Genomic DNA, 23,926 nt, shown 5'->3' with positions numbered 1-23,926 from the left:
TAACCCACAGTCTAAGCCAAAGACAGACTCAGACAAAGCAGGGCTTTTTATACTGTATGCAGGTGCTTTAAAAGCCATCTGTGTGAGAAAGGAAAAGAGCTGACTAAATGAGGAAGAGGCAGCTGCCAAGCTTTAGCAGACACAATGTACATACAATGGATAGAGTACTGTATGTATGCTTGGCTATACAACCAATGTAAATCAGCAGTCCTCCACTTGGGAGGCCATAGAGGGAAAGATAAAAGACAAAGAATAGCCCATCAATCGCTAAAGCTTCCCTCTCTGTGACCACTGAGGAGCCATGTGGTAAATCACTGAATCTCCAAACTATCACCCTGTACCCTTTAGCTCAACACACATGCAAGCAAGCACATGAACACACACTTTTCATGGCTGCTGCATTCCATGTTTTATATGCTCACTTTTATTCATAACATTGCTTTTTACATCAGACAGTCTGGAAAAGATTTGGAGGTCTCCTGCTGAATAACGGTGCTTACTATACCCTGAGAGAGCTGAGATGGTATGTGACCCTTTTCTACAGGCAATATGACTGTGAACATCTGGCGATAGAAAGTTGATAAAAGTCTCAATACGGGCATTTCTTGAAGCAAAAGGCTTTAATGGAATTTGGGCTGTGACTGAGTTTGTATTAGGAGAAGAAGGAGCACTGTTATTATGGTAGCCTATAATAGAAATCACTTCTCTGTGTTGGGGAAATGTTGTTGAGGGGAGTTGACCTGCTGGATCTGCCAGTCCAAATACCTGCCACTGAGAACCAGGAAGAAGGGGTCAGAGGTGACACTGCAGAATCTTATCGATCATGTATTTTGTCTATGTCTATTGTCTAGAAAACCCAAAATAAAATCGTACAGAAACATAAAGTATCTTATCGAGCACGCCCATGATGATATGAACCAGGGTGAGAACAGTGTAACTCAGCCTAGTCTCTTCCTCTCTTCCCAGCTAGATATGCCCTTTTCCTGTGAGCCAGGCTATCAGTGTTATTGCAACCTGTTCTCATGTACTGTATATGGCGGTGACTTCACAGTCCACATCTAAAGGATATGTACTTCATCTCACAGACACTAACACGGGCTTAGGTGGGTCTGACACACCAAGTCTGGAACCAACAGGATCCTGAACAGCTTCTACCCCAAGCCATAAGACTGCAAAAAATGTAGTTAAATAGTAACCAAATAGCAACCTCTGCATTGGTCCTTTTTGCAATTACTTTTTTGACTCATAACATACGCTGCTGCTACTGTTCACTATCTGTCACTTTATTCCTTGTTGCAGTGCATTAGGAAAGTATTCAGACCCCTTGACTTCTTCCACATTTTGTTATGTTACAGCCTTATTCTAAAACTGATTAAATCGTTTTTTTCTCTTCATCAATCTACCCCCAAAATGACAAAGCAAAAACAGGTTTTTAGACATTTTTGCAAATGTATTAAAAATAAAAAACTGAAATATAACATTTACATAAGTATTCAACCTTTTACTCAGTACTTTGTTGAAGCATCGTTGGCAGCGATTACAGCTTCAAGTCTTTTTTGGTATGATGCTACAAGCTTGGCACAACTGTATTTGGGGCATTTCTCCCATTCTTCTCTGCAGATCCTCTCAAGTTCTGTCAGGTTGGATGGGGAGCGCCTCCGCACAGCTATTTTCAGGCCTCTACAGAGATGTTTGATCGGGCTTAAGTCTGGGCTCTGGCTGGGCCACTCAAGAACATTCTGAGACTTTTCCCGAAACCACTCCTGCGTTGTCTTGGCTGTGTGCTTAGGGCCGTTGTCCTATTGATAGGTGAACCTTTGCCCCAGTCTGAGGCCCTGAGCACTCTGGAGCAGGTTTTCATCAAGGATCTCTCTGTACTTTGCTCCGTTCATTTTTCCCTCGATCCTGACTAGTCTCCCAGTCCCTGCCGCTGAAAAACATCCCCACAGCATGATGCTGCCACCACCATGCTTCACCGTAGGAATGGTGCCAGGTTTCCTCCAAATGTGAAGCTTGGCATTCAGGCCAAAGAGTTAAATCTTGGTTTCAGCAGACCAGAGAATCTTGATTCTCATGGTCTGAGAGTTCTTTAGGTGCCTTTTGGCAAACTCCAAGCTGTCATGTGCCTTTTACTGAGGAGTGGCTTCCGTCTGGCCACTCTACCATAAAGGCCTGATTGGTGTAGAGCTGCAGAGATGGTTGTCCTTCTGGAAGGTTCTCCCATCCCCACAGAGGAACTCTGGAGCTCTGACAGAGGGACCATTGAGTTCTTGGTCATCTCCCTGACCAAGGCCCTTCTCACCCGATTGCTTAGTTTGGTCAGATGGACAGCTCTAGGAAGAGTATTGGTGGTTCCAAACTTCTTTCATTTAAGACCTCATGGCTTGGTTTTTGCTCTGACATGCACTGTCCACTGTGGGATCTTATATAGACAGATGTGTGCCTTTCCAAATCATGCCCAATCAATTGAATTTACCACAGGTGGACTCCAATCAAGTTGTAGAAACATCTCAAGGATGATCAATTGAAACTGGATGCACCTGAGCTCAATTTCAAGTCTCATAGCAAAGGGTCTGAATACTTACTTAAATAAGGTATTTCTGTTTTTTATTTGTAATACATTTGCAAAAGTTTCTAAAAACCTGTTTTCGCTTTGCCATTATGGGGTATTGTGATGTCATTATGGGCTATTGTGATGTCATTATGGGCTACTGTGATGTCATTATGGGCTATTGTGTGTAGCTTGATTAGGACATGTTTTTATTTAATCAATTTTATAATAAGGCTGTAACGTAACAAAATGTTGAAAAAGTCAAGGGGTCTGAATACTTTCCAAATGCACTGTACATGTACATATCTACCTCACTTACCTCATAACCCTGCACATTGACTCGGTAATGGTACCCCTTGTATATAGCCAAGTTATGATTACTCATTGTGTGTCTATTATTACTTTTATTATTATTATGTGTTTTACTTTTCTATTATTTCTCAATTTTCTTTCCCTCTGCATTGTTGGGAAGGGCTGTAAGTAAGCATTTCACTGTTAGTCCACACCTGTCATTTACGAAGCATGTGACAAATAAAATGAGATTTGATAAATGTCAGTGCAAATGCTCTTTTGACAAAGTGTCTCCTCAGAGTGGCACAGCGGTCTAAGGCACTGCATCTCAGTGCTAGAGGTGTCACTACAGACCCTGGTTCGATTCCAAACTGTATCACAACCGGCCGTGATTGGGAGTCACATAGGGCGGCGCACAATTGGCCTAACGTTGTCTGGGTTAGGGTTTGGCCGGGGTAGGTCGTCATTGTAAATAAGAATTTGATCTTAACTGACTTGCCTAGTTAAGTAAAAAACATTCAGAGTTATTTATGGACCATAAAGTCACATTTTAGCTGTCTGCAAAAAACCCTGTCTTCCAGACTGATCAGTGTATCTGATCGGAGAGAATGAACATGTCTCATCAACACCAAGCAACACAGAACACTAATCTACATGTTAAAACAATGAACAGTGCCCTATAACGCTCAGCGTAACAGTTGCCCTCCAAAACCTGCACAAATACACACATCAACCAGCAAAAAAACGTTCCTCCCTACCACCACGTGTTCCCTCTTAGATTGAGTCAAAGTTGTGACAACAAAAACAACTAATTTCCCTTTTTGTCTCCTTCTCTCTGTTTACATTGTGGCTGAACCACCTGTCCTTTAAGTAAACCTCTCCACAAAAATGACCTTATTTAGACGTGCTACCTCGCTGAGCCCCCCACCCTATCCTCCTTTATCTCTCCCTGTGGATGGGGAGGTTAGCCACGGCATGCCTTTTGTTTTGCTAATTCCCTTACATTGTAAGGTGGCCCTCGCTTTCCTCCATGCGCTGCCTGATATTATTCCCCTGTACAAAAGATACACCTGTCAATAGCTGTGTCTCTACTTGGTGCTGCCAGGACCTGGGCCGGTTCTCCTCTGTGGCAGCAGAGAGGGAACTGGCACTCACACTGAGACCACCGTGCGCTGAGGGGCTGCAGACAGAGCGGCGCGTGCTGCAGCTCTATTGTTTTGGCTAAATGATCGTGCTAAATGAGAACACTCTTTCTTGTCCTCTCTCACATTCTCTCTCTTTCGCTCTCTCTCTCACACTCTTTCAGAATATACCTGGCTCTCTTCAATTAAGGAAACATAGTCCTCTATAAAAACACCTCTGAAATAGAAAACTGTTGCCCATATTTAACATTAGCAGTAAGGTTTTGGAAAATAATGCTGTCCTACCTTCTTTGGCAGCCAGGCGTGGAGACTGGTCCGTGTGAGATGGAGTGTTGTAGGATAATGATGAGCTACCTGCAACACGCCAGATGGGCACAACGTCAGAGCTGTATGATCTCAAAGTTTACAGTTATCTGTGCATAGGGCAAGATTAATAAAATATACTGGCTAATAGGTTATATAGTATAGAAATTCAAGTCATGAATTTTAATGATTCATTATTCATTATACAGCGAGTGTACAAAACATTTCCATGACATAGATTGACCAGGTGAATCCATGTGAAAAGCTATGATCCCTTATTGTTGTCACCTGTTAAATCCACTTCAATCAGGGTAGATGAGACAGGTTAAAGAACGGTTTTAAGCCTTGAGACAATTGAGACATGGATTGTATATGTGCCATTCAAAGAGTGAATGGGTAAGACAAAAGATTTAAGTGCCTTTGAACAGGGTATGGCAGTAGGTGCCAGGCGCACCGGTTTGAGTGCATCAAGAACTGCAACACTGCAGGGTTTTTCACGCTCAATAATTTCCAATAAAGGTATATCAAGAATGGTCCGCCACGCAAAGGATATCCAGACAACTTTACACAACTATGAGAAGCATTGGAGTCAACTCAATATTAGGAAGGTGTTTCTAATGTTTGGTATGCAGTGTACAATGATATTAGCTGTGAGTAGTAACACTGGCCAATACCCAGTAGGTGGCAGTAAGAAGATCCTTGATTAGTGTAGGTAGATCTCAATTTCCTTTAATTTGAGATGCCTCTTAAAAGTATACTTAAAAACTGCCCATGGTACATTGTAAACAATCAATCCATTCTATCCATTAAAGAATCGACCCAGCAATATTTTTATATGTAATCCTTTGAACTCGGAATGCTGTGCTGAGTCAACAATTCCACCACAAACCTCCTGACTATTAAAGTCCAGAAACCAAGACTATTTATAATAGCATAATGGCTAGCTTTTCATTTTACCTTATGGAGCAGAACTGTGCTCTGCATTCCTCTGCTTACACAGGCACCCTGGGCGGCACCAAAATGCTCTCTTAACTTTAGCTGCCCCGACGCATAAATCAGAGTGGAAAAACAGACCAAAAATGCACTGGGAAAATACCAGTACTAGTACTACTATGGGGAGTGTAACATTTAAGACAAAGACTACTACTATTGGGAGTTGCTGGTTAGGAAGGAACTCTATGAGCTATTCTGAATGGGCAGGAGACGGAGAGATGAATAACAGTATAGGCTACAGCTTGGGAATGCAGGATGCCTTTGCTCATTTTGGAGGGTGAGGGGAATGGGGGGGCCCACAGCAATGCAGACCTGGGGTCTGTTTTTTGGCGGGTTGGCGGAGGGAGGCGGGGGGCTCTACACACATATTCTAACCCCCACCCCAACCCGCACAACCCCAGCCCACGCCACCCCCAAGGCTCTGGCCCTGGTTTGGACCTGGGACTGGTGAACAGGGGAAGCATTGTGTGAGGCAGGGTCCCTGCACAGCAATCAAACGCAGCTCCCCATACAAAAATTATTCCACACTCTCAGTGTAAGCGCACAGGGCAGGCACGGCACCGACCCATCTCCAGGGTGAGAGAGAGAATAGTAAAAAGTAGTAGGGAGAGAGAGACGGGGTTAGGGTTAACTACTGCCCTACTGGGTTCCACATGGGGGCCGCCCCAGACAGGCAGAGCTGCTGAGAAAACAGATTCAAAAGAGAACACTGGGACCGCTATTATAAGGACGGGAGAGAGAGAGGGAGCGAGGGAGAGAGGGAGAAAGAGAAAATGGGGAGAGCAACACTGACACTTTGGGCGAGGGAGGTTTGGCTAAACCGCCTATTTATTTGGACGTGCTCTTCCCCCTCGAAAACACATCCCAGTAATCTGACTGCGCAGTGGAATGACTGGCTGATGTTCAGCCTCCTCCAACCGAGCCACATCTGCCAAAAGTCTGTACTTCTATTACATAATACCTCCAATAGCAGTGTTTTGTTTTCTTTCTTTTCTATAAATGATGAGTCTAAAACGCTTCCTGCCCCTCCATCCTCCATCTTGACACACCATAATATTGACAGACATCCTTCTGAGATGGTTAGACGTCATTGACCTTTGCTGAGCCCTGGCCTGATGTTGATCCTACCAAGCTAAAATCTATACTACCCCCTCACACATGTATACCCTTTTCTCCATCAACAAACCCCTCTCAAGTCCCACACTGCCTCAAACATGTACATACCCTTCTCTCCATCAACAATCTGAAGGGCACCCACCCGGGCGGTGAGGCCACTGCCCCTTAAAGGAGGCCTAGGAGACCCCAGTAATTAGACTACATTAGCCCAGTTCCTTGACTAACCCAAACCAACCAGAGGTGCTGTGTAATGGTACCTAACAGCTAACAACAGAGGCAGCCAGGCCTCTGAACCCCTACACTGCAGTGCTAATCTGCCAATAGAAATAACTAATGCAGGAGGAGCTCAATAAAAACCTAAAAAGAGAAGGAGAGAGAGAGAGAGAGAGAGAGAGAGAGAGAGAAAGAGAGAGAGAGAGAGAGAGAGAGAGAGAGAGAGAGATTGGGAGTAACTTGCTGCAAAGGAGAGAACTCCAGATCTCCTTTTCCTCTGCAGCCTTCAGCCCAGATGTTTATGGTCTGCATAAACTATTGAGGGCTTGAGAATGTCCCCACACTCGAATGGGCTGCACCAGCAGCAGCAGTAGGATCAGGAGCAGAGGCAGCCCGGGAGGCTGGGAGCCCAGACTTATCACTCTGTAAATCCTTCCAGCCACAGTCAGCCACACAGAGCAGACCAGACCAGAGCAGGGACACCTGGGAAAGAAAGCAATGCAGCTATTCTCCTATGGCACTCAATCAGAGCCACTTCAGGCTATTTCCACGCACTTCAATAAAAACTCCCACTCTTTCATTCTCTCTTTTTCTCTCTCTGCCCCCTTTCTCCTGTCTCTGTGTCTGAGGATACAGTCTCTCCTTGTTGGAGGTTTCACTGTGCTGTGCTTGGTTCGTTCCAGCACATGTGGTATCAAACCGACCTACATGGGTGCAATAAAGCAAACAGTCCGCAGTCCCTCCCTGACAGACTAATTTGAACAAATTCTCAAATTGCGCCCCAAATTGAAAGCACATTGGAGAATGGGAGGCCATCGCGTAGAAAATCTGGATAAGTGACCAACAATGGGGCCAAAATAATGCACAGGCAACCACCCTTATTACTGTTCGCAGCTGGAGACAGAGATTCAGATATGTGCAGAATGCCTTGCTGGCATGAGCTTCTATATGATATTCCTCCCTGTGTATGACTAAGACATAACAGACAGGCGTGTGTTGTTACTTTTAGCGTATAGCCGCAGAGAGGGGAAATGTCCCTGCCCTGCTCGGGCCTACAGTGAATAAGCTTAATGACACTGAAGAATGTTAATCAGAGTTTCAATAAACAGACCCCAAAGTAACACACATGATGTAAACAGATGTGTATGAAATTATTCCAGCTCGTCGAGGACAGACCGTCGTCGAGTTGGGAGGAGAGTGGAGAGGCGGTGGACGGGAGAGGGTGAGGCATCAGACGGCCTGTAATCACTAAAAACTTCCAGGGCCTGCTTCTCCCTCTCCTTGTGTATGTGTGTCTGAATCGGAACCGAGAGCTTAGCCCCGCTCCACCTCTCCTCGTGAGTGAAGCCAGAGGTCTGCGTTCTGGATGGGCTAGCTCCATGTCTGTGATTGTGTTTGTTTGTGCTGCAGGGGGAAGAGATCGGCTTCAGTTTCAAATCTGCGGCCCTGAGGTCAGGATAAACCCTGGAAACTCCCCACCCTCTTCCGACGTCGTGCATTTACTAACACAGTTCCTCCCACCTCAACGCGAGCTCACCGCCCCGCGTCAATATACGCCCTAATGCTGCTCATTTCTCAAAAGGCCTGCCACTGGTCAGCCAGGCACGGGACGAAGAGAGAGCATTTGTCTCCTGGCTTGGGAAGGAGTCCAAAGCAATTTCAATACCCGAGCGGAGGATTCCGAAGCATCTCTTCTGTTTCCAAAACACACAACAACTAAATCAAAAGAATGGTGGCGGGGGTAGAGCCGCAGTGCAGGACGCCTAAGCCAGGCTAAGTCCCGCGGTAACCATTCCTAATGAAAACTGCTCTGCGGAGAGTAAGAGGGCCCAGCGGCGGTCAGTCAGACACACAGAGCCTCCAGTCCATGCTGCATTGTAACACAATGGGGCTGTTATACTCACAGCAGCCATCCCCATTCCCTGGGCCCAGACGCCACGCACAGCACAGAGAAAACTGTTGACACCCACAGAATAAAGTTCCCATTACATCACAGCAAGACCCATCACGATTTTTAGGAGAAACTTTAAAATTAGTCAACCATTAGGGCTCCACCCTGCTCCATGTCATGACGTTTTGCAGCTGCTATTCTTGCTATACAGTACAGTGCAAACAGCAGAGGATAACTGTCATACATAGAGGGTGGGATATCCATGGAAATATTTACTGGTTTACTGAAATAACTGATGTTATGGATGGCCTCCAACATTATGGCTTAGTATGTTTTGTGATGGCCATCCACCAACTCCATTAAATGCAGTGGATGTCTATAAAACCTGAACTCTACAGCACAGAACGGTACACAGTCCAGATAATCTGTACGAGATGCCAGATGCTGCGTGTCCTCCTGGTATCTTGCTTATAGATTTCATTTGCATATTGGTGCAGCAAAACCTTGTTTCTTTATAGTCGTGTCTCGCTGCCAAAACATGCTAGGCCGTAATGTACAAAAGGCCTTCCAATTAATCAGCAAAGCTGCCTCCATTGTATATTACAGATAAACTTCCTGTGCTCTGCTGAACACATAGGCCTCACTCGCTCGTGTGATTCCTGAGGCAATGCACCTGGGCTTCATCTTACTGTGGCCTATGTGGAATAAGGCAATCCTAAGTGGAGGGAGAGCGGGTTACAGTCCAGAGATGATGGTTATCTACAGGGAAAAAATCTTAAGTCCTCATGGCTGCAAAGGCTGTATGTGCCAAGGCCTGCAGGGTGCCCTTTTTGGAGAAATGGGGTCCAGTTTTCCAGTAAGGCTGTATCATTGTCTGGCGACTGTAACATGATGACTATGGTGACAAAACACAGTGAGTCATTTAATTCCCCTTGGTTCGTCATACTCTGTTCACATCCAAAAGCAGGGGCGATGCGCTGAGAAACAGAGACTGAAATGTCTGTGCTATTTAAGCCTCCTCTACTCTTTATGAAAAACCAATCCAGGCAAAAGACCAATGTAAAACATTCAAAACGGGTAAACCACGTTTTCTGGCATTCTCACATGGCCGGGTGAACGAGATTGGACGTATGTCAATGTCAGAATGCAGTACAAACTGGCTAATGGAAGAGACAGAGAACTTCTGTTCTGTCATTGTTTGTTACCACACTGAGAATAAAGATCATTGAGAAACTAGAGTCCTACACCTCCACGATCCATCACTGACATATAGTGAAAAAATATATGAACGCAACATGCAACAATTTCGAAGATTTTACTAAGTTACAGTTCATATAAGGAAATCAGTCAATGTAACCTATGGATTTCACATGACTGGAAATACAGATATGCATCTGTAAATACTGTAAATACCTTAAAAAAAGGTAGGGGTGTGGATCAGAAAACCAGTCAGTATCTGGTGTGACCACCATTTGCCTCATGCAGCGCGACACATCTCCTTCGAATAGAGTTGATCAGGCTGTTGATTGTGGCCTGTGGAATGTTATCCCACTCCTCTTCAATGGCTGTGCGAAGTTGCTGGATATTGGCGGGAAATGGAACATGCTGTCGTACACGTCAATCCAGAACATCCAAAACATGCTCAATGGATGACATGTCTGGTGTGTATCCAGGCCATGGAAGAACTGAGACATTTGAAGCTTTCAGGAATTATATACAGGGGGCCGTGCAGTATCATGGTAAAACGAGGTGATGGCAGCAGATGAATGGCATGCCAATAGGCATTGTCAGGATCTCATCACGATATCTCTGTGCGTTCAAATTGCCATCGATAAAAAACAATTGTGTTCATAGTCCGTAGCTTATTCCTGCCCATACCCCCACCATGGGGCACGCTGTTCATATATATATACATACATAACCTTTATTTAACTAGGCAAGTCAGTTAAGAACAAATTCTTATTTACAATGACGGCCTACCCCGGCCAAACCCCCCCGATCACAGCCGGTTGTGAAACAGCCCGGGATTGAACCAGGGTCTGTAGTGACGCCTCTAGCACTGAGATGCAGTGCCTTAGACCGCTGAGCCACTTGGGAGAAGACGTTGTTCATAACGTTGACATCAGCAAAACGCTCGCCCACACGACGTCTGCGAATGTGAGGCCGATTGGACATACTGCCAAATTCTCTAAAACAAGACAGCTTATGGTAGAGCAATGAACAATCAATACTCTGGCAACAGCTCTGGTGGACATTTCTGACAAAAAGCATGCCAATTGCACGTTCCCTCAAAACTTGCGACATCTCTAGCATCGTGTTGTGTGACAATACTGGACATTTTAGAGTGACCTGTCATTGTCCCCAGAAAAAGGTGCACCTGTGTAATGACCATGCTGTTTAATCAACTTCTTGATATGCCACACCTGTCAGGTGGATGGATTACCTTGGCAAAGGAAAAATGCTCGCTAACAGGGATGTTAGCAAATTTGTGCACAAAATTTGAGAGAAATACGTTTTTTGTGCTTATGGAACATTTCTCTGATCTTTTATTTCAGCTCCTGAAACATGGGACCAACACTTCACATGATGTGTTTATATTTTTGTTCAGTATAGATCAATTCAAATGGCTGCCAGAACTTACTTTCCCTGAGGTAATTGAGATGAGAGAGTAGGACTTCAGCGTTGTACATGGTGGTCAGTCGGAGGAAGTCGTCCTTGCTCATCTTACACAGCTCCTTGCCGTCTGTGTTCTGGAACATGGCCGTGTCCATCTCCAGCAAGCCGTACTCCTTGACGGCCCACTCTAGCCACTGGCGGACATGATCCTGAGACCACAGCGACGGATCTGGAGAAATACAAGAAGACAAAGGCAGTGTATACAGCACGGGACAATCTAATCTTTTCACTGTGATTGAGAATGCTTTTCAAGTTTTGGTCTCATAATTATTTCCAAATTATGGCTAATGTACCCAATCGTTATTTTCACTTGTTTATTTATCTAGCTATTCATTCATCCATATTTCAATGAATGTATCTGACCCATCCTTTCCCAGATTGTGTAGCCTATGTAATACTTTGATGGAGTGAAATCATACACCTGCATCTATTCTACAGTATATCTGATGTACCATCAATCTCTTCCAAGACTGACAGAGAGTGTTTCCCAAAGCATTTATCCCTCATAAATAATACTCTGTAATATGTGAATCAATTTGCCAATGTAAAGAGCTCTTTGACTGAACAGACCTCTGTTGCCTGTACGTGTTTTAGTCATACTCCCATGAGCAAGCTAAAACATTACTAACAAAAGCATCAAAGAGCCTTCACCCGTGACCCAGCTAAATACATCCGGGGCTAATAAAAACATCTCTACAACATCAGAAAATGTATGCCAATTAATAGCATGTTTATAGGCCCTCCATTTGACTAGGAAGAAAAACGACTAAGAAATAAACCTTTCTCACAGCCTGGAATGTAAAGTCATAGTACTTATAGGTCTAGGTATTGAGCAATTAATAACGAAATAAAGAAATAATACATGCAGGAAATAAAGAAAAAACAATATGTGATTTTCATTCATTATAAAGAAATACCATGTGGTTTATATTATAGAAGTCATTGTTACCTGCGGGGACGATGACTCTCCTCTCATTGGTGGTCATGTTGGGGGGCGGAGCGTTCTTCTCGTCCATGTAGCTTCCGTAACTCATCTGAGATGTGTCATTGCCCCCCACCAGCTTATTGCATTTACCCCCCACACTGCAGTCCACTGGGGACTCCCTGCTGCACAGACACACAGTGTCAGTGTCAGCGAGAGACAAGACATCTTTATATTGGCTCTAAGCAGATGAAAATGGTTTGCAATATAGACCAACCACAGGGCCAATGGAGCAGAGCTTGAGATAGCCCAATGAAATTTAAGTGTCAGGTGAGTTAGTGGTAGACGAACAGCTCACTTTCTGCAGAAGGTGGACAAAAATCATATTTAACTGTGCACAAGCAATTGTTATGATCAACTATCCTTTTGAATATAGACTAATCTAGGGAACATCAACTCAAATCAGCAGAGACAAAGACATACAGCGACAAGACATAAGAGCTGGAGTCTAGTGAGATGGACTGTGCATACTGCTGAACATACCTGGATCCATTGATGTGGTCATACTCTCTCTTGACGCTCACTCGGACTGGCTGGTTAATCCACTCTTGCTGAGGGGGTAATGGGTGGATTTTGTGGGGCTGGACGTAGTCCTGTGTGCCAGATGCAGTCATGTCTGTCTTGGGTAGAGGGGCAGCAGCAGCGTAAGGAGGCTCAAACAAGGACTGGTCTTCACTCACCACTGACAGTGCCTCCTGCAGGTCAGAGGAGGAACAGGTTATAGCGGGGCACCTCTAGAACAACAGAGAGAACCTGTGATCTCACAACTTCAATCTCTCACTTGTTGTAGAAACATTTTGTTTACAGTAATTATGTGCAGTTATGTGTCATATCGCAATCTGGCATCCTAAGTGGTTTGTGTATACAGTGATTGGGCCTATGTAGCAACTACAGCTTCCTGTTGATGTTACCATGACTTCAAACATGACTAAAGTCCTGATGACTACTACGCACAACAAGATCTAGTCTGCGTTTTCCTTCCACAGAGAAGGAACAGCAGCTGAAGAATCAACAGGAACAGCAAGGGGGTCAGTTCTACAGTGGCTCCACTGGAACTCTCCTCTGTCTGTGTCCACGTGTTCTGTCTCATGTCTGGTAACTGATGCATGGAAAACATATCAGATCTATCATTGCCAGAGATGTATATGGGCTAATGGGAATACAATACTTGCTATTCCAATGATCTGACATACAACAACCTATACACAGAGCCAAAGAGATGTACACTATTTATGAGATATACAGGTAAACGGCTCTGCCTGTATAGACTGTGGCAGCCTTTTAGCTAAATCAGTTTTAAAACTTTTGTTTACTATGAATGAAGGAGCTGGTGAGGCCTGCCTTGCCTCAGCTCTGTCAATGACACATTTTAGTGAAACAAAGCAGCAGCAACAGAGACAAACTGATCTAGAGTCATTACAGTTAAGCTGTTTCAAGGATTAGGCTCATGTCTGACACACATCTGATCTGGTAGCATCTGATGTCACAGATTAGACAGATATCTGTAATCCTGAGGGATTATAGATATTTTCAAAGATAACATCCGAGATCAAGACAAAGATGTGCCATTAGCACAGTTCTTCCCCCGTCGAAGAACAAAGTACTGTATGTACGCATCAAAACACGTCTGACTGTTCACGAAATAGCAAACATGGATCAAAAAGGCTACAAGGGCTAGATTTCAAAAATCGAATCAAATTGTATTTGTTACATGCGCCGAATACAACAGGTGAAATGCTTACTTACTACAAGCCCTTAACCGGAGCCAATGAGTCCTAACAAGTGAAAAAGTGAAGCAGAGTTGCAGTGATACATGCAGTGGCCAGTCTGCTGTTTACAGCCTGTGTACTCATCTCCTGAGATGTCTAATCTCGGGATGGGGAGTTCTATCTTCACCACTAATCAGAATAATACAGCATATTCACATACAGTAAGTACAGTGCATTCCAGCAAACTAATGCTTCATTGTACATTCACTAACACTGACTGTATGTGTCTGTGATGTGCCAACGGTTCTAAACTGACCAAGGTGACAGCTTTTGAGGCCATTAATTGGGAGGGCTGGATGGATGATACTTTGTGACAGCATCTGATAATGCCCTCAGAGTTGGACAGATGTGCCAGTGATTTCATCAGTCAAACCATCATAGCTGCACACTAGCAGTCTGGTAGCCATATGCCCTATCAGAGAAGTCTATACAGAAGCTAGCCTGGTCTGGGGATGATATGTTGAGAGCAGTGAGGGAATGTCTCAATGTCTCCTGATAAGGGCAGCTCTGCTGTTATGGCTGTTGCACGTTACATTTACACTGACATATCAGCATGTGCCTATCAAGATTACAGGTTTTAAAAATAATGTGAGTGTATGCACTTCCAAACAGACAATATAACACACCAGTCTGAGTCTATTTGAAATGTGTGTTCTGTATCAATGTGGAACACACACACACACACACACACACACACACTGCCAATGGTAAGGTTGCGACAGAGATACAGTTCATTTATCTACATTCATTGATCTACATTCTTCTCTCCTGAACATCTTGTGCTAACATCCCTTCCCACGTAGGCTATTCAAGTATCCTACAAAATAATATTCACTGGGAACAAAAAGAAAGGCACTCCAAGTCTTGCATTCTCTAAATGATTTACAGTACTTATCAATAATTATGTGGTACCATATGATGCCATTATCAACTCAACATAGGTTAATGTTGTTCACAACCCTCATTCATAAACTAACAGGTCTTCCTAAACTCTTCTTGGGAAACTGTGAGAGTAGAAGTTGCCACGTGCCTGGGCCACCACAGATGCCTTACAGCCAAACGGCCTGGCTCACAAATGCCTCACGATGCGTGCCAGTACCAAGTGCCAGTACCCAGTACACCACTTCCATCCAGACTGCACACGTCTATTGTGTCCTCCACACACACCCATCAGCATGCGATTCAGGAGGCATTCCTGCCCTTTGTTTGAGGAGGAAAGGGAAACCTGTCAGGAAACCAGATTGTGCAGAACAGGATGCTCTCATGGCTCGATAACCCCCCCCCCCCCCCCCCCCCTCCTTTTGATGAGTAAAGTCTGAATACAGTTTGTAGTCAATCAAATATACACACGGATACATGCACAGTCCTGATACATTCATAATAATATAGTCATTATTGTTGTTATATTATTGTTATATAGTCATCATTGTTATACATCATCACAATTTAGCAGAATATTAACAATCATTTCACAAGGCCTAAATGTTTCTATTTGTGCATGTTTGTGTATTAAACAATCAATCACAAACCAATCAGGTGAAAATGATTTAATATAAATTCAATTTTTCTGTGCAGTCAACGCTTATACTGTTCCAAAACTTACACCACACCCAGCCGCCACTTCAACCCCACAACCCCGCTTATTTTAACATCCAAAGAAAACACATTGGCAGAACGATGCGTTTCCATGGGTATTATAATAGTCCAGTTAGTTAGAAATAAGAGCAGAATAACTATATTTGACAATCGGCTATGTCTACTCAAAGTCCAGACACAATACCGTGGTGCGAAATGCAGTGACCTAACCATCAAACATCTGCATGGCCATGCATCTGGAAATTCAATACATGGAGGACCGCGCTTGAATACCCGTCCCTCAAGACTAAAATATGCGCGCTCCCTATTATGAATGACCTTTTGTGTTCAATTTAAGTATAACTACCCAGGTAAGACTGTGAGCCTTTTGTTATTCATGAATTACAAGAAGGAGATGCGCAGTTTTCGCTTCTAAATCACTCCGTGATATTTCCAAATTACATTTTGGCTATTGATAAGGCTATTAAAAATGTGTGTTCAACACTCGTTTTACAACGGAAAATATGCGTTAAAAAGCTATGGTTTTACGCATGGATTCTACTTCCTTGTACAGCCTGAATAATAAACGCCACCAAAACACCATCAGTAACGTTTTGAACCATGAACTGTGAGAGGATCCCCGGGCACCGTGCCACCACAATTGCGCAGCCACATCTTTGACACACCATACCTTACAAAGAAACGCACGTTCATCTAACCGCACAGCCATATATCGCCTACATATTGCGTAATCCCTAGCCAACACTATTTCAACTGGAGACAAATAATTGTTCTCCAATTTGTTATATAATACATACTTTCCACTGAATAAAATTAGCACTTTGTTGATTTGCAGATGTGCATCTACGCGCTCGTTCCAACATTGAAAGCATATATCGAGTCTAAACGTTTCTTATCCAACCAAAGCTTATTTTCCCTTTCAAAGTTTCCTAAAGGAAAGGGAAACTTCGAGATAAAGAGGAAAAAATAAGGACATCTGGTTACCGCTTTCGGAGCAAAATAAAAAGCCGTTCATTGCCCAACATTGTAGGCTACTGCTCACAGACATAGCAAATCATGATAAAAGGAGGCGCAACTCCGAAAAGCAAAGCTCTCACAAATTCGTACACCCAGTCTTCCACCCTACCTTAATAGTTCCGTCCATTTTGCGCAATTTTCAGCGAACCCCAACAATATTCCAAACATGACACGCTCCTGAATTAATTCCAGCCCCCGATATGTCGCAGAGAGAAAGAGACAGTTAACCGGATGGTTTTTTTTCTCTACATTTGGGAAGTGAAGTCACCGCTTTTGAGAAGGAAGCTATGTGTGTCACTGCAAGCCCTGCCTTCATTGCAGCTCCAAAAAGCAGGATACTTGTCCCAAAGAGATAAGCAGGGAAAACAATTGCGTGTTCCCCCCGCTGTTAATGTTTTTACTCTAAAATATTTACAGAATGGTTGCCAGCGTTATGCATATGTTGATGTAGGCTGCATTTGTGTCATTTTTTATACAAACGTCACAGACACTGGCGAATGAGTTTGTTTCAACAATTCCATCAATATACATGTATTATATTAAATTCATTTGCCAATGAAAAAGTAATAATTTAAACTGGTATAGACTGTTATGTGATTCCATAATGTTTTATAATCTCCTCATTGCTTTTAATGCAATGCGTCCATTTTTTTTCTTGATTTTACTTTAGCCTAATTCATCCCCTGCTCTTTTAACATCTTATATTCGCGTTTCCACTGCGAGATGGAGATATAAAATAGAGTTTCACTTTCAAAGCAGACAGATGTTTTCCTCGAGAGTGCTGACGAAATGAACTGTAAATCAAACCAAGAGGAATACGAACTTGAACTACCTGTGGCAAGGGTTGATGCTCTTTGTTATAGCCTTCCCAGCCTCAGTGACGTTTTCCTGAAACACCATTAATAACATCCAAGCACGCAGCGCCCCAGATCAAGGTCCGCTCTACACGTGTGCGTCTGCTATCCAACACAGTAGGGAATTATGATGGATTGTAGGCTTATATTTCCAAATATTGCAAAGGGGAACCCCCTCTCTTAATATGTTTGGAGTTTAGTTCATGAATAAATGTGTGTGGTTTTCATTAATGTAATGATGAAGTATACCTACTCCCATTAGATGTTATTACATTATCATAGGCTTCTATTATTATTATTATTATTATTATTATTATTATTATTATTAATTTATTATTAGGCCTAGGCTATAGTTGAACTACTTTCTTCCTTAGGTTACTGGAGCCATGGACAAACATCCCCTGTCCCCACCCCCAAACATTTTTCCTCTACCTTTGGAAATTGCCCTCATCAATTCAGACACAATTTCAGCGCAGATGCTAGACATGGAGCCAGCTCTGAACGTGACCAGACCAATAGGGCTCTGCCTGAGGGAGCGGCAAGGCCACAGAGCGGCCAAACCGAGCCTGCGCCGCTGCGACTGACAGACGGACCGGCCTGTCTGCTCTCGACTTGGGGGTCTGTTGCGGGAGAGGCCCCCTCGAGACCACCACATCTGGATCCTGCTTGGGGTCAAGGCTTCTCCTGCCTGAGGCCAGTTCAGCTTCGTGTAATTAAGGGAGACACCTTGTTTAACTATTTAGTGGCCGTACCTTTTTCTAATTCAACATTCCACTGTTTTGGTTTTGTATTGGATTTCGTTAATTTTCGTTCAAAATAAAAGTAGGGCGAATGATGTAATGGTATAATATTCATTATAGATTCCATCCATGTTAGACCCGTTTGCAATAGCAGAGGGCAATGGTAGGGCTTAACTTTTAGAAAATAATAGATGTTTATTATTTTAAGTAGCCTATTGACTAGTATGCCTAATCGTGAACGACTGTCATTTTATGGACCATATAAGTAGGCCTATTTCCAATATGCCTAATAACCCGTAGAACGCTAACACAATCTTGTGTGATTTGTTGACACCTGAGGTTACTTGTGGAATAATGTGACCAAACTCTGAAATCACCTGGCAATATTGATTGAGTTGGTCATAGAGGCACAGTAACCGAGGCAAATCACTAAAAAAACTAAAGACTAAGTAAGAGCTAGGCTATCGCTAATCAAATTACTCACGCCATTACGCACGAAACATGCAGGTTTATTCTAAGAGAGAAAAGCTATCCCGGGACCCGCCAAGGCCATAATGAATACAGTGGTAACAAACATTTTCGGAGGCCAATAAACAGATGCAAGTTGGTTTATACAGCGAACCACAGAACATCTGGCTTGACGCTGAAACTTGACAGCCAGACATTTCTTACCACGAGCTGTGGGAAGCCATAGCTCCTCCATTGGACAATACAAGAAGTGGGTGGATACTACTTAGGTTAGTTTCAGTTTTTAAATTGTTGCCCTTTTGCTCATCGTGAATTTACAGCACTTCACAACTTCACTTGCTTACAAGTGCGCAAGAATAGCCTATATAGGCCTAAACATCTCCATAATGTAACCAAATGATCCAAGAGTAAATTATAACGGCGATGATTATGCCGGTATTATTATAGGTTTTCATCATCATTATTAGTCAAGATTATTAGCCTACTGAAAGAGGCCTTGGTTTATATTATTCGTGAACAAATATTAATTCATAAAAGACCAAACAAACTAACGTTAGGCCTACTAAAAACCACTTCTATAAATTAATTTATGTGACAAACCTTTTTGGCCTATTATTTTAACCACTAGGCCTACATAGCCATAGATATGGATAGGCCATGTAAGATTGTTAATTCGACTTCAGAGTTCTGGTAAGCCCCTTCCCTCTCTCGGCAAAAATAAAAAAAAACAAGTAAAATACTCAGGGCGAAAAGCGGGGACTGCAGCATACAAGACCTAACTGTCTGGTCCCTTGCTCGGGGCCATAATTAATTTGAGATGTATTTTTATTGGAGAGCTCGAGTCTCGCCTGGCCTTAACCAAACAAAACAAATGCTAGACCATGGATTCGCTTGAATGAAGCAGCATATTTATTTAAAATGTGCCTTGAGGCGTGCCTGGTTCACATTCTAACCAATATCTTGCCCCGAAATGCAGAATAATTAAATGAAGGTTTCGATTAAAACGAGGGCAATGCGATATTCATTGACCTGACCTACTTTGTCTGAAATGTGGGTTGCTTAAGGAATCTTAAGCATTCAGTGGTTAACCAAAGAGTACTTTGCACAGGTTCTTGGATTGGTTTCCTAGTCATTGCCGTTTTGTCTTATTTAGGGAGCAGAAAGGGTCATTTCAAAACACATTCTCTCCTCAAACATTCCTTGCTGTTCAAGTCTCCCAAAACAAATCGGGGATTGTTCAGAGGTCTCAAGCAATGTGGCCAGTGAAAATTAAGTCTTTCTGCAGAGCGCTACAAACGTTATGACTGTATGAAAAGAGCCCTTATATGCAAAGGGAAATAAATCGCCAAAACATAACAAGTCACTCTTGGAATATTTGGATTATAAAGATATTATGAATGGCTTGACTAAGCACAATTGTTCATTTTCATAAGCATACATGCTCCGCCTATATGCAATTGGTCTTCAACCAATGATCTATGAAAGATATGGCATCACATTTCCAATATTATTTTAAAACAGCCTGACTCACATAATAGCCTGCGGAAATGTTTATGTGTTATGATGAGCACTCAACAGGCAGAACAATGACAAGGCATATACACTCACACAACACATTCCCATAAAACATGACGACTGCACGTACACTGATAGTTTGCTAAAGTCAAATTATGGCATGTCCAAGATTGTGCAGTTTAATGTAGGATATAAGATTAACAATGGGAATGCATATGTCGTTTTAAACAAATCGTCCCAAGGCCTATACATTGTCCGCTTGCAAGAATTACACGCTGTACCATGTGATTCAATGCACAGAGTTTTAAACGTGAAAACCAGATGTCCACTATTTGCTTTGTTTACATTCTTTGAGACTGTGGCGGAGAGAGAACAAAAACTGCATGATGTCGAATATAATAATGCGCTATACCGGTCCCGCACTGAAGGCAAAGAGATTAAATCAATCTTGATGTCCAGACTGATTAACAGAATCACATTATACAGTAGACTACCATACAATGTTTGAATACAGGACTATTCTGCAGAACGGTTATAACATGATAACAACAATGGAATAGAGAGAGGCAATTGTGCCAAGATTTAATTGATATGATACCTATTGATACCTCTCATATTAGGCGTAGGGTAGGCATACCGATAGAGATTTTAAAAATGACAAGCAGATGCAAATTATTCGCAAAGTATCCTCATGAATATAAAATTAGGGACGACCCAGAACGTCCACCAAAATTACCTGCTCGAAGAGACGATGTTGTCTTACCTTGACGTAAGACGAAGTGTCAGGCACGGTCTGAAACATGTTCATAGAACCGAGAGGGCCGAGAGGTCTTCAACAGTGTTCAACGGGCTCTGGGGAGAGGAGAGGAATATTAGCACAAAAAAAGGGAAAAACTGAAAAAGTGAAATATATTCAAAAATAACAATGCATTAAAAGAATTATAACAACACAAATAAATAGATTAGTAAAATATATTCATAATATGCTAATATTGTGCATAATAATACTTATAATATTGTGCATATTGATCATCAATTGTGGTTCAATACATATGAAAATAATTCATTATGTAATGACAATGTAATGACAAATAAAGCCTATAGTGTGGGGAATAATACATGTTATGTCATGCCAATATGTCACGTCTAAATAGCTATGATAGCTATGTCTGATTGGTGGAAGAACGACTCCGCTTCCTATTGGTAAAAGAGCTACAGTGGGCTAGACGTAACACTGGAATAACAAACTTTCCTGCCCACTCGTTCAGTAATGCATTCGACCATCAACAACCTCTCTTCATAATGGACTAGCATCCACACAGCCAGCATTCAAGCTTCATTCATCAATTAACTCATACTTCTTTGAAACTTTTGTTAGTTCATTTTTTATGTTAAATTAAATATGCAAACTTTTGTGCATTTTCAATGGCTGTGATCTCCTGAAAATATTCCCTTCAGGCTAACAGTCCAGTTTTCTGCCCTCTGGTTGTTATCAAATGAGTTTTGTTTAGATATTTTTTCAATTCGCCCTCATGTAAAATTATTTATTTATATAGACTTTTAGCCAAGACTCCAAGCCTCAGACCACATATTGTGGTTTCAATTAAATAAACAATTTGAAAACTTTTTACTTTCGGAAGCCTTTTGCTATTGTTCATGCTGTTGTGATATCAGGGTAAATTATTGAAAACATTTTCAATAACCACAGCTAGAGAGAGATCTCAGGAGCGCGCACGAGCACCTTGCGGTTTTGCGAATTGCGTTCCATTCCGTGCAACCACTTCCACTGAAATAAGGAATAGGGTCAGATTTGGTTCATAGGCCCCACTAAGTTATTGGACACAGACTTGATTCATTCAGACATGTGACCGTCCTTGCCGTGTTGTTTCCTTCGTCACATATTTGGTGGCGCAATGATAATCTAACAACCAATCACATATTCTCATGCATGATACCACTGTTCATGATGGCCAGAACCACTACCATGGTTGACTGACTTTAACTTTCTCGATAGACAACTCATGTGGAGAAAGCAGGGCAGCAGAGCCCCAACCCCAACCCCCATCACGTTTCTCCCTAAAGCTTACCACATATTGAAACACTTTTCGCTTTAATAAGTGCAGTTTACAAAGTCTAGGGTGAAAGGGCAGCTCGAGGACGGTGTCTTTAGCGGTTCCCTCAGTGTGCAATTATCAAGAAGGCTGGCACATGCAGCATTTAACATTCCTAACATCAAGCAAATTACACTGAGACAAACACTGGTCTCCAGAACGAGTGGATAATGAAAACGAACTTTTTATTGTCAGTGCAAAGATTGCGGCCAAAGACTCATTCATTTCGACTCACATCCACTGACAGGAGACATTCACTGTCATTGTGAAAACGGGGAATACCGAAAGGTAAAGTAGAACTTGTCACCATAGGCCTACAATACATTGTGCAGGGCACCCAAATCCATAGCGGCATTATGTTAAAAATAATCACATTTTCGAAATACGATGAAAACAAATGGACAACTACACATCCAGAATTCATGTTATAGCAATCTCTAAACAAATAAATACATGTAAAACACACGGACTGACTAGTGTCTGATCATATATTTTATAGGCCCACAGTCACATATTTTATAGAATCCTTTCACGTTTGGCTGAAATGTTTTGGTTATTGAATTTCTGCCTCAGCACGGTCTACTGATACATTATCCAAGGGGCTTATGATCATGGCACGATTTATAATTGTAGCGGACCAATATGTTTCGTATTTTCAGCTCCTGTAGGCAAACGTTAGGCTCGCCTCATAAAGTTTCCCAAATGCATCCAATTTCTAAATGGTGAAAGAGCATAGAATTCCGCATATGTAGCCAATTAGCCGAGTCGCGGCTCAGGAGGACTGTTGAATAACTGCAGTGACTTTCCTCTGAGACAGCCCGTGGACTGGAAGCCTCTAGTGTTACATTTTAAGCATATTACCTTGCACGAGAGCTTGCTGTTATCCATCATACATGAGAACGAACTGATTTCCCCTCATCTTTGCACTTTTTTCTAACCACAGTTTTCACTCATCAAGCAACCATGACAGCGAGTTATATTAGGACAAACTAAAACACATTTCGAAAACAAACATGACATGTAAACGAAAAATAAACTAAATGTAATTTTTATCAGATGATAGCCTGCAAAACATTTGTTTAATCTAAATGGAAAGCAGACTGGCATTGAATCTTGATAAATTAGATAGTTTTATGAAAAGGCAGGCTACATTAATCCAGAATTAGTAACAAAACAGTGGAATTGATTTATGGTCACCAAACACACAGCATACACATAGGTTTGTGGCTGGTTAGAATAGCCTACGAGTCGCAATCTTACAAATGTAATTTCCTCACTCACCTGTCGTTATGTTGTCAGTCGTCTATTATTTCAGTTTAATTATTCCCCAATTTAAATAATTTGTCCCGTCTATTCAAAGTCGTTACCATGGATGACAGTAAGTTATTTTGAGAAGGTGTATGGAGCGCAGGGTGTATGAATGGGAATGTTACTGTGATGAGAGCCGCCAGCCGGCAACCAATGGGAAGTGAGTGAAAAACCTCCCCTTGGGTTTAGTGTGAGAGGGAGCCGGAGTTGCAAGTCAAATGAACCATGAAATAAGGGAAATCTTATAGGAAATAGGAACAGCACCATAAAAAAGGCAAATAGTGAGAGGTACTTTTAAATTGGAAAAAATAATAGGGCCTAATGTCCTTCCGCAGCCCTTTCGTGGGATATTGACGGCCACCAAGTGTTTTTAGGACAAAATAAATAGGC

The 23,926-nt window shown here is 42.5% G+C and overlaps 1 protein-coding gene across 4 annotated transcripts in view; it reads right to left on the bottom strand.

Annotated features, from left to right (window-relative positions):
* The window catches only part of LOC120028685 (Friend leukemia integration 1 transcription factor-like), a 34,840-nt gene extending 11,225 nt beyond the window's left edge, over window positions 1–23,615 (bottom strand). The window contains exons 1-6 of one of the 4 annotated variants that reach the window (XM_038973910.1): window positions 23,510–23,615; window positions 20,881–20,969; window positions 12,642–12,853; window positions 12,126–12,283; window positions 11,142–11,345; window positions 4,270–4,338 (exon numbers count right to left, since the gene is read on the bottom strand). In XM_038973910.1, coding sequence (XP_038829838.1) covers window positions 4,270–4,338; window positions 11,142–11,345; window positions 12,126–12,283; window positions 12,642–12,853; window positions 20,881–20,925 — 688 coding nt within the window. In that variant the 5' untranslated portion in view covers window positions 20,926–20,969; window positions 23,510–23,615. Of the gene's footprint in view, window positions 1–4,269; window positions 4,339–11,141; window positions 11,346–12,125; window positions 12,284–12,641; window positions 12,854–16,649; window positions 16,761–20,880; window positions 20,970–23,509 lie in introns of those variants that run through there. The other 3 variants (XM_038973911.1, XM_038973912.1, XM_038973913.1) reach the window with 3 other exon arrangements.
* Window positions 23,616–23,926: the final 311 nt, after the last annotated feature.

Source organism: Salvelinus namaycush, chromosome 34 (assembly GCF_016432855.1).
Source record: "Salvelinus namaycush isolate Seneca chromosome 34, SaNama_1.0, whole genome shotgun sequence".
Classification (NCBI taxonomy): Eukaryota; Metazoa; Chordata; class Actinopteri; order Salmoniformes; family Salmonidae; genus Salvelinus; species Salvelinus namaycush.
This window is presented reverse-complemented; position numbering and strand designations above follow the sequence as displayed.